This window comes from Diuraphis noxia, unplaced genomic scaffold (assembly GCF_037042655.1).
Source record: "Diuraphis noxia isolate RWA-SAM2 unplaced genomic scaffold, SU_Dnox_SAM2 contig0001, whole genome shotgun sequence".
Classification (NCBI taxonomy): domain Eukaryota; kingdom Metazoa; phylum Arthropoda; class Insecta; order Hemiptera; family Aphididae; genus Diuraphis; species Diuraphis noxia.
Window position 1 is genome coordinate 170244 of NW_028301711.1, and position 10664 is coordinate 180907.

At 35.0% G+C, this 10664-nt stretch overlaps 2 protein-coding genes and 1 pseudogene across 4 annotated transcripts; 2 read left to right on the forward strand and 1 right to left on the reverse strand.

Annotated features, from left to right (window-relative positions):
• The first annotated feature begins 371 nt into the window (after window positions 1-371).
• LOC149059094 (uncharacterized) lies at window positions 372-2107 on the forward strand. Of its 3 annotated transcripts, none has more exons than XM_089215881.1 (7): window positions 372-433; window positions 489-799; window positions 860-992; window positions 1056-1232; window positions 1294-1398; window positions 1454-1928; window positions 1986-2107. In XM_089215881.1, exons 2-7 carry the CDS (start codon window positions 512-514, stop codon window positions 2032-2034), a joined length of 1227 nt encoding a protein of 408 aa, XP_089072007.1. In that variant the 5' UTR covers window positions 372-433; window positions 489-511; the 3' UTR covers window positions 2035-2107. The 3 variants fall into 3 exon arrangements, with proteins under 3 accessions (XP_089072007.1, XP_089072008.1, XP_089072009.1); XM_089215882.1 differs by having other exon boundaries at window positions 1303-1398; XM_089215883.1 differs by lacking the exon at window positions 1986-2107 and having other exon boundaries at window positions 1454-1932.
• A 5105-nt stretch (window positions 2108-7212) lies between these two features.
• Window positions 7213-8109, forward strand: LOC149059095 (uncharacterized). The gene has a single exon (XM_089222572.1). It carries the CDS (start codon window positions 7213-7215, stop codon window positions 8107-8109), a length of 897 nt encoding a protein of 298 aa, XP_089078698.1.
• Window positions 8110-8287: 178 nt separating this feature from the next.
• On the reverse strand, window positions 8288-9571 carry LOC149059096 (uncharacterized; annotated as a pseudogene).
• Window positions 9572-10664: the final 1093 nt, after the last annotated feature.

Below are 10664 nucleotides of genomic sequence, written 5' to 3' on the forward strand. Positions count from 1 at the left end.
GAATATCAGTTTGCAACAAAGGTCTGGAACCATTTCAATTGTCAAACGCTGGGCGAGTATTCAGATTTATATTTAAAAATTGATGTTTTGCTTCTGGCTGACGTTTTTGAAAATTTTCGAGATCTATGCTTAAACACTTACTGTTTAGACCCAGCGTACTACTATACAGCTCCAGCATTTTCCTTTGATGCCATGTTGAAATACACAGCGATAAAACTGGATTTACTAACAGATTATGACATGCTTCTCATGTTTGATAATGGTTAGTATATTGGACTTGTGTTATTTCTATATACATAAAATATAATTACGTTTTTTATAGGTATTCGAGGTGGACTTACACAAGCCAGCATGCGGTATGCAAGACCAAATAATGAAAAAACACCAGTTTATAACCCATCAGACCCCAAATCATGGCTTGTTTATCAGGACTGTAAGTTTATTTATAAATAATAATTATTCAGTTAAATACACTTTTTAAACTTTAGGTAACAATCTTTATGGCTGGGCAATGAGCAGATTCATGCCTTATGGCGACTTCAAGTGGGTTAAACCATCACTCGACGGATTAAACGATTTGACCGAGAATTCTCCCATAGGGCGGATGTACGAGGTTGATATTGTTTATCCAAAAGAACTGCACGATAAACATAATGACTTGCCATTTCTTCCGCAAAATAGCATACCACCAGGTTCAAAAGTTCGCAAACTCATGGCCACATTCGAACCTAAGAAAAATTATATTGTTCACTATCGTAATCTCCAGCAAGCCTTAAGCAATGGTCTCATAGTTGAAAAAGTAAACTGCGTATTTCAATTTTATATTATATTATAAACGTTTAACTTTTATATATTCCAGGTGCATAGAGTAGTTCAATTCAAGCAATCGCCATGGCTTGAGATGTATATAGCTTTAAATACTGAAATGAGAAAGAACGCTAAGAATGATTTTGAGAAGGATTTCTTTAAACTTTTGAACAATGCTGTGTTTGGTATTTTATTATAAAATTCTAATTCTAACTATTTTTATTAATTTTCTTTTTGCTATCATCTAGGAAAAACGATGGAAAACGTACGTAAGCATTTAAATATAAAGCTTGTGTCTAGTGAACGCCGTTTGCAGAAATTAATAAATCGATCGACGTTTAAATATTGCACCACGTATTCCGAAAACTTGAACGCTGTCTCGCTAGAGAATAAAATTATTGAATTTTGCAAGCCTATTTATATAGGTAATAAACACTTTTAATTTAGTATCAATAACTATATTTTAATATGTATAATTTTAAACAGGTTTTGCAGTGTTGGAAATTTCCAAGACCTTAATGTATGATTATCATTATAGCGTAATGCAGGCACATTATGGTGATAAGATTGAGCTCATGTATACGGATACAGGTGAATATTTTTAAAGTAATATCGTGTTCATGCATATTAATTTGTGTTATTTTAGATTCACTGGTATACTATGTTCAAACCGATGATTTTTATGAAGACTTAATGAATAATTCCTTCTTACTTGACCGGATGGATACTTCGGATTTACCGATAGACCATCCATGCCATATTGCCGAACGAAAAAAAATTCCTGGACTGTTTTCTGATGAGACAAAGGGCGCGGTTATGACAGAGTTTTGTGCACTGCGCGCAAAGTCTTACGCGTATAAGATCAATGAAAAGGAGAAGATCAAGGCTAAAGGAATTCGAAGACATGTAGTAAAGAACCATATGAACTTTAATGATCATTATCGATGTCTGTTTGGTGATAAAAGCTTGAAGGTAAAGACAGATAATGTCTCTATCCGCTCGTTCAAACATAAATTGAAAACAATTAAATCAAGCAAACTAACGTATAAAAGCTTTGACGACAAGAGAGTTATACTTGAGGATAAAGTACATACACTGGCCCATGGTCACTATCGTATTAAGTAAGTTATAATAAAAAATATTGTTTATAGTTATTTTATTTAAAAAAATGTTTATAGGGAGGCTGAAACAGATGAACACTTAGGAGTACGGATGGATGAGATTTGATATTAAATTTTATGCATATAATTGTAGTAAAAATACTTTTTATTTTTTAAAATTGTATATAATGTAAACTATATATAAATCAATTAAAACTGTATATTATGTAAAAAAATAATTTAATCTATATATATATAAACTGTATATAATGTAAATCGATTGAAACTGAATTTAATTTAATCATTTAATTTATACATGATAGAAAAAAGTTATAATCTTAAACATTATTAACATACCATTTTTTTAATGCAAATACTTTATACAATGTACATTGTTTTGGATTGAAATCCTTATGAAAAATACAGCATGGTAGTGTTTCTCCGTTCAATTGACAAAGCCGTGGACATTCCAAATTTTCAAAGTTGAATACTGTGGCATGTGGCATAAACTCGCTGATAATCTGTTGTTTTTGAGAGCCCTTAACGTGAATTCTATCGAATTTTAACGATTGAAATATTTTCTGTATTTCTCCATACTCTACATCACCATATTCCAACGTTAAACCGTGATATAAACGCTTCAGCCAACTGTTTACGCTTCGACTTTTTGCATCTTGTTTTAAAGATGTATGTTTAAATATCCAGTGTTGGTTGGACCATGTTTCAGTATCTACTATAGACATTTCTTTGATAAAGTACTTGTTGTTGACTCCGAGAATGCACTGAACGTCCAAGATAGCCGACGACATATTTTTAGATGAATTAGTTTTTATAATAATTTGTTGTACCGAACGGATTGACTTCTGAACAACCACTGAAACTATTTTTTAACATCGTCCTTATGTATCCATGAATTATGGGAATTGTCAAATCCCACCCACTCGACATATATCTGATTCCCCCTCTTACGCACAATTTTTTCGATTAAATAATCATTTGGATAATTGGTTTTAGATAATTCTTCGGTGTAAAAACAGCCGGCTATTGGACCATCATTATAATCGTGTAACTGATAAGTTGGTGGTATTGTTTTATTTATTTTTACTATTGTAAATATTTCTGTTGACCAATTGGGTAAATACCCTTTTGTGAAAACTCCTTTGTGAATGCTTATTCGAACTTTATCGCCGACATGAAATTTTACTTTTCTATTAGTGATTGTACGTTGTTTCAAAGTAACTAGTGAAGGATTTTCGTCTGCCTGCAATGGTGTCATCCCAATCGTTCTGTGTTTCGCATTGTTGTAATTATTGATTAGGTCAGGTAAAATTGATATCCATTCTTGTGAACCCAGAGCAGTAAATTCTCTATACATGTTTGTTTTTAAAGTTCGATTAAACCTTTCCACAAAACAGGCTTTTGTCGTGGAATATGTGCTATACTTTTTTATATTATGCTTAGTCATTAACATGTCAAACTTTGAATTATAAAATTCTTTGCCATTATCTACCTGCAACAGTTTGGGCGACCTATCTACAAGTATTGTAGACATGGCTTTGGTCACTTCACACCCTGTTTTTGTTTTCAATGGTACGGCCCAGGCGAATTTCGTAAAACAATCAATCACACAGAGAATATAATTATATCCTTTGTTTTTCTTTGAAAGTGGAATCATCTCGACCAAGTCAGCCTGCCACAAATCGTTTTTTCCATACACATTTACTCTTCGCCTCGTATAATTTTTCCTAGCCGGTCTGTGAAGTTCGATAGCTATGTTGCGTTTATACATTTGGTATTTTCCTTGTTATACCAGATTCGTACAGTTCTTCAAAAATAGATAATATTTCGTTTGAAACCCCAGTGTTTCCAGCAGATTGAGAGGCTAAAAGAAGTCGCAACCTATCAACCAGCTCATTTGGGTCATTCCAATATACTAAATTATGTGTTTGTAATTTCACACCCATTCCCGATGGAAATAGCTTGCGAATAATTTGTGTATATTTTGTACCACCTTTCTTAATTTTTGCACCGTCCTGTGTCAAATGTGCTGAAGTTTGTATTAGTATTTCTTTATATGTTTTTAAATCATTATCAGTATATTGCATTGGATATCTGAAACATAATAACTCAACAAGTCCAGGCGTTAGCTGATAAGACGTATCTTTGATAATTATTGCGTTGTTTTTGAATTTTACTTCTTCTTGACCTAACTTGCTTTTTCCATTAGAATATTTTTTTGGACCATATATTTTATCTTTTTCCTCTTCTTCTAATGTACGAAAAATTTCAGACTGGCTATCGGATGCTATATATGGGGTACCTTCAGCTATAATTTCATTATTACCGGCTTCGGAATTTTGTAATTTGTTCAACGGTTCGATTATTGGTTTAAATGTTTGCGTTACATAAGATTGAATATCAGCTTCACCTCTTTTCAATGCTTCAAATTTACGTTTAATGTTTTTCTTGGCAATAACTAATTCGTTCAACACTGCACTTCTGTCTTCCATGGTTGAGAATGAACTACATTGTTTTATACAACGACAAATGTGTCGAAACCGTGTCGATACCGTCCGTTGTCACGTTCACAGTCTTTACTTATCACGACGAAATTAAATCTCCCCCTACTCCAACACAAAGTACAAAACTCTTTAAATTCAGAATAGTTCATATCACCCGAACAGTGTTCCATATAAACGTGTTTTAAATTAGTCTCGTCTTGCTTGAATAATATAATCATGTTGCTATTATCTCGAATAAGTTGTTTGGGTATGCGAGCGAATGATTGTGCTAGATAGAACACGTCGATATTGTTGTGTCTACAACGCGTGTAGTAAGAACGTACGATATTTTGATTTTCACATAAAATATCGTCAAATATAAAAACAGAATCTGGTAATGCTTTTTCTGGTGGGATAACCTCGTCGTTTTCGTGAAAAGTGAATAACTGAACGCCCTCTACATCTTTTAAAATTTCACAAAGCATTTTATATTTAGGTTGATCGAGTGTTTTCGAATATATATAAACGTTGTGAAAACGTATACCATTGATGTTAGTCAATAAAGCATAAATCAAATTTGTCTTGCCGCATCCGGAAGGCCCGACAACTAAAGCACGACAAGTATTCGGTAAAAGCTTCCCATGCCTCGATTGGAGACTCGTAGGCGGGCCGACATTTTCCACTGTGAGTTTTATTTCTTGATCTACAAACTTCATTATAAATACTTGGGTAATCTCTGTAATCTAATCATTACACGATGTCACCCGTTCGAAGAAACAACAAGAATAAAGGCGGAGGTATCGTGAACACTCTTATAAACAAATTACCATTTGAACTTCATTTACCGGGTAATTATAAACCATACAACACACATAACATTCAATATAATCGACTCATAATTTTAGGTTATCAGTACTGCGGCCCAGGTACAAAATTGAAAAAACGATTAGATCGCGGCGATAAAGGTATCAACCCCCTAGACTCGTTGTGTAAAGAACACGATATCGCTTATGATCACAGCAACTCTTTGACTGATCGTCAAAAAGCAGATTATATATTAGAAAACCAGGCTTGGAATAGATTCAAGTCAAAAGACTCTTATTTAAAAGAAAAGGCAGCAGCGTGGTTGGTCACTACTGGCATGAAGGCAAAACGAAAAATGAGTGCTGGATGTGGATTCAACGCAGCAGTCAAGGCAGCTAAAAATGTATTTAAAAAAAATATGAAAGAAAAAAACATGATGAAATTAACAAAAAAATGTTTTGTGGCAGCTAAAAAAATATTTCTTAAAAACAGCAAGAAAGCTCGGGTACCTCGTGTTATACCTTTACCGAAAACTGGAGGAATGTTACCACTGATACCAATTTTTGCCGGTTTATCCGCACTCGGAGCGCTGACGGGGGGTATTGCTAACGTCGTAAAGACCGTTAGCGAATTCAATAGAAATGAACCTACACATTTGGGCAGAGGTTTATACCTCGCCCCTAATAAAGGTGGCTCGTATAAGATCGAGAAAGGTAAAGGACTATATCTCTCTTCACAAGGAGGTAGTTCGTATAAAAGAAAGGGAGTCCATAAATCTGTGAAGAAAACCGTAAAAAGGAAAAAAAACTAATTACTACGTTACCCAAAAGAGCTTTGTACGATTATGAAATTATAAAACACGCGCACTTAATGAAAATACCTCATTTCATCGGAGTGTTTTCCAGAGATAGGTTACCTAAACGTCCTAAGCATAAAGAATCGGCTGTTATCAATTTGGACGTTGAAAAAAGTACCGGAACTCATTGGGTAGCGTATAAGAAAATCGGAAAACAAGTAGAATATTACGACAGTTTTGGAAATCTATCACCACCACTGGAACTACAATCGTACCTCAGCGGATGTAAAATACAATATAATTACACTAGGCATCAACGTTATAACACATATAATTGTGGTCATTTGTGTTTGAAATTTTTATCATGTACACGATAACATTAAACGGTAATTCCAGCGAAATGTCTTGTGATATTTTCCCGCCGTTAGAAGTACAAAATACCTCTCAGCTGTGTCTTTTAAGCCTGCAAACACATAATTCTATACCAAACGTAGAACCGGATTGCAATACAATAGGTTTTCACGATTCACTCGGAAAATGTGTGACTGTGACTATACCTACGGGATCGTACGAAATAATTAACTTGGAGTCGATGATTCAAAAACTATTACCGAATCATGTTACTTTGTTTCAACTCAAGGCCGATGGAAGCACATTGAAATGCTCGATGACGTGTAGTCATGATGTTGATTTCACTATTGAACATAATATATCGAAAATATTAGGGTTTGAGAATAAAGTTTATTCTGCCAAGACACTACACGAATCTGAACGGATAGTCAACATAATGAAAGTTAACTGTATAAAAATAGATTGCAATCTAATTTCTGGTTCATTCAGTAATGGTATACCGAGCCAGACTATACACGAGTTTTTCCCTTCTTCGCCGCCTGGACATAAAATCATAGAAGTCCCAAAACATTTAGTTTTCTACCGGCTTAATTCTTCGTCTATAAGTAAAGTGAATATAGTACTAAGAGATCAAGATAATAATTTGATCAATTTAAGAGGGGAGCCAATCACAGTTCGTATACAAATTAAACATTAAAATGGCTATTAAGTTCAACAGCTATATAAAAAGAAATGCTATCAAGAGTCGCTACAGTTCTACTAACAAGATTAATACGTCGAGACGTACGCCGATTGTAAAGAAACTAACAAAGAACAATCTATCATTTCTACGGTCTTTAAAAGTTCTATAATCATGGATGACATGTATTTGGACGTGGCCGGCGGATATGAAGATGAATGCAAAATAACTCAAATGCAGTACCACTCTTTCCTCCCCTATTCTTCAACAGCTTTATCCAATAACGACGAAATTAGAATATCCATTCAAAATATGGACGCTTACACTCTCCCCTGCGAGAGCTATCTCTATATTGAAGGTAAATTAAATATACCGGCAGATATTGCATCACATGCGAACGAAATTAATGCGAACGAAATTAATTTTACAAATAATGGTTTGGCGTTTTTGTTTTCTGAAATCCGGTATGAAATTAACGGTGTTGAAATACAAAAATTAAAATCTCCTGGAATATCATCGAGTCTTAAAGGGTTTTGCTCACACACACCGAATGAATTGAACAATCTAAAAAATGCTGCTTGGGACGTAGAAATGAATGTCAGTGAAAATAAAAATTTCACGTTAAATAACAAATTTGCTGGTTGTATCCCGCTCAAACACTTGTTAGGATTTTGTGAAGATTATAAAAAAATACTACTCAACTGCAACCAACAAATCATTTTAAACAGATCGTCTACGGACTCTGATGCGTTGTACGTTTCCGAGACCACTGCGAATGACAATAAAGAAAAACTCAAAAAAGTAGTGATTGAGCTGAGTAAAATTATTTGGAAGATGCCGGTTATCAGGGTGAGTGACAAAGAAAAAATAAAACTATTAAAAGTATTAGACTCTCGTAAACAACTCTCGTGTGCGTTCAGAAATTGGGACTCATATAAGTCCACACTCATTTTTACACATTGCATGTTACTTGTAATACATACAACACAATTTAACAAGAAATCCGGATCTAGACCTATATTTATAAAAATATTATCGTCCACGAAAAAAGTCGAACAGTCGATAAGTTGACTAGCCATTATGATGGATCAAACGCACAAAATTGTCACTTCTTGAAGAGCGGGTTACGACTGACTTGTCCTATGCTCGTGTCATACGTTTTATGCAGTGCTGCCGTGTGGAGCGGGGATTAATCCCTACTCTATCCTTTATGGTGGGGATAGGTATAACGAAATGAATAACACACATGTTATGATATAAAGAATATTTATTATCATCATTAATAAGATATTATTAAATAAAAAATTAATTTCGTATTCCTCTGAGTTGATTGAGACTTGCCGTCTGTTTAGTCAAACAAAGATGGTGGGGATGGTGAAAATCTGTTAAAGTAAGTCGGCCCATCGTTCTCGTCAACAGCCTGTAATAAAAATTTATCAATATCCGTTTATCAAGTAAATAATGTGTGTATTACCATAGGTTTGATTTTCCGAATTGGTGCCCTCGTTGGTAAACTCGAACGTGTTGAAAAGTATTCTCGAAACCCCCTGTCCTCGTCAGCACCCTAAAAATAAAATAACGGTTAACTCGAGAAAAATATTTTTTTTTAATTTTTAAATTACCCGTGACTGTGATAAATCGTTTTCGTCATGTATAATCGACGGTGACAAAATTGAGTATCTTGGTGGTGATATGTCAACGTTAAAAGCTTCCGTTTTATTCTGTAATAAAAATAAGTAATCATGATACGAAAATTTTAACTATCGAAATATTTAAATAAATTTTCATACATTAATAGAGTTATTCAGCTTTTCCATCCATTTGATTGCCAGCTGTTCAGTTGCGAGTAATTTTATCTGATGTATGAAACTCTGTTTGTTTTTCGGTATATGGCTTGTGATTAATTCGGCATGAATTCCTTTTGTTATTGAAACTACTTCTTCAAGTATCGCTGATTTATCAACATTAAAATCGGTTTTAAGGTAGTCGGTTATTTGATCGATTTGATTTAAAATAATAGGTCGTGTGATGGCGATTTTCATTGTTATGGTTTCAAGAATTGTGCTCTCTAAATCTTGAATTGTCATAAGATCTCTTCGATTTAATATAGTTCTACAATCTACATCCGTCTATTTTTTTAGACTCCATGACCAAAACATGCTCTCCCTTATATACCATACTCGTGAGCAATACAAATTCATCTTCCAAAAAAATAATTTTTTTATAACGTACAGTAGTATCCAGAATGTAAGATAAAACATGGCCCATCACTGAGTAAATACGCCTCAAGAAGTCTGAAGAAATATTTACATAGCGCGACGGTGTAATTATTTGCACGACGATATTGAACTCATCTTTTGAATCGAAACCAACGTTTAAAAATTTACGGTTTTCAAAATCGATTGTAAAATTAGTGCAATCGATAAGTTCAGTCGGAGATGTAGGCGCAACATATTTGTACATCCGATTCATTTCACTGATTGATCCACCCATAATAACACTGTTATAAAACTCGCGACTTGACACTGTTAAAACAAAACTAAGACTGAATGTCCATACACTGAATTATTAACTAATTGTTTCGAGTATGGTGAGGATAATAACTTATAGTGGGGAAACGGTTCTGTAGTGGGAGACTATATCAAGTATACCTAATATGAGTGTTTTATATATGTATACCGTGGCAATTCGAATCCCGGACGATCGAAATAAATTTTTGCATTATTTCCATATATCACACGTCACGTCCGACGGCGGCACCTATGGCTGGGCAGGGAGCGGTGGGATGTGGTGGCGGTGGGATGTGGAGGCGGGGCGGGGAGCGGTGTACCGACGGCGGCACCTATTGGTGGGCGGGAAGCGGTGGGATGTGGTGGCGGTGGTGGCGGTGGCTGTGGTTCCAGTAGTGGCATCTATGGCCGGTATACTAGTATATATAATAAGTAGTAAATATAATGTCTTATAATGCACATGATAATGTGTGTGTGTGTGTGTGTGTGTGTGTGTGTGTGTGTGTGTGTGTGTGTGTGTGTGTGTGTGTGTGTGTGTGTGTGTGTGTGTGTGTGTGTGTGTGTGTGTGTGTGTGTGTGTGTGTGTGTGTGTGTGTGTGTGTGTGTGTGTGCGCGCGCGCGCGCGCGCGCGCGCGTGTGCGTGGAACAATATAGGTATAAAGGTATTATAAGTCTGATGAGTATGCGTATATAGATGTACATTACTAGAAAATATAACAGTTAGTACCCAAAGATCGGACTAGTAACCGCTGTGTTATATTCATGTAATATTAAATTACAGATAGTACCTACTCGTAAACTGTATAATATTAAGTTCACGGTATTTTGTTCACAGTAATGTGTTAAGTGATATCTGTTTAGTGTATAGAACTGCTCGCAGGAATGTGATAGCGTACCTATAATTAAATATACTTCACTTAAATGGCTAAAATAATATGCACATAATTGGTCTGGTGGACCAGTGGTATTATAGCAGTCGTCTGTGAGGCAAGAGATTCGAGGTCGAGTCCTGGACAATCGAAATAAATTTTTGCATTATTTCCACTGATAATAATAATATTATACGTCACAACGGCGGCGGCGGCGGCGTCGAGTAGTTGGATGTTGTGGTGGGGC

Excerpts from the sequence above, each read along its gene's own strand:
- LOC149059095 (XM_089222572.1), top strand. The coding sequence starts at position 7,213 with ATGGATGACATGTATTTGGACGTGGCCGGCGGATATGAAGATGAATGC.
- LOC149059094 (XM_089215881.1), top strand. The coding sequence starts at position 512 with ATGAGCAGATTCATGCCTTATGGCGACTTCAAGTGGGTTAAACCATCA. Across the intron at positions 993-1,055 it reads TTTGAACAATGCTGTGTTTG|GAAAAACGATGGAAAACGTA; the intron begins GTATTTTATTAT and ends GCTATCATCTAG. Across the intron at positions 1,399-1,453 it reads GCTCATGTATACGGATACAG|ATTCACTGGTATACTATGTT; the intron begins GTGAATATTTTT and ends GTGTTATTTTAG.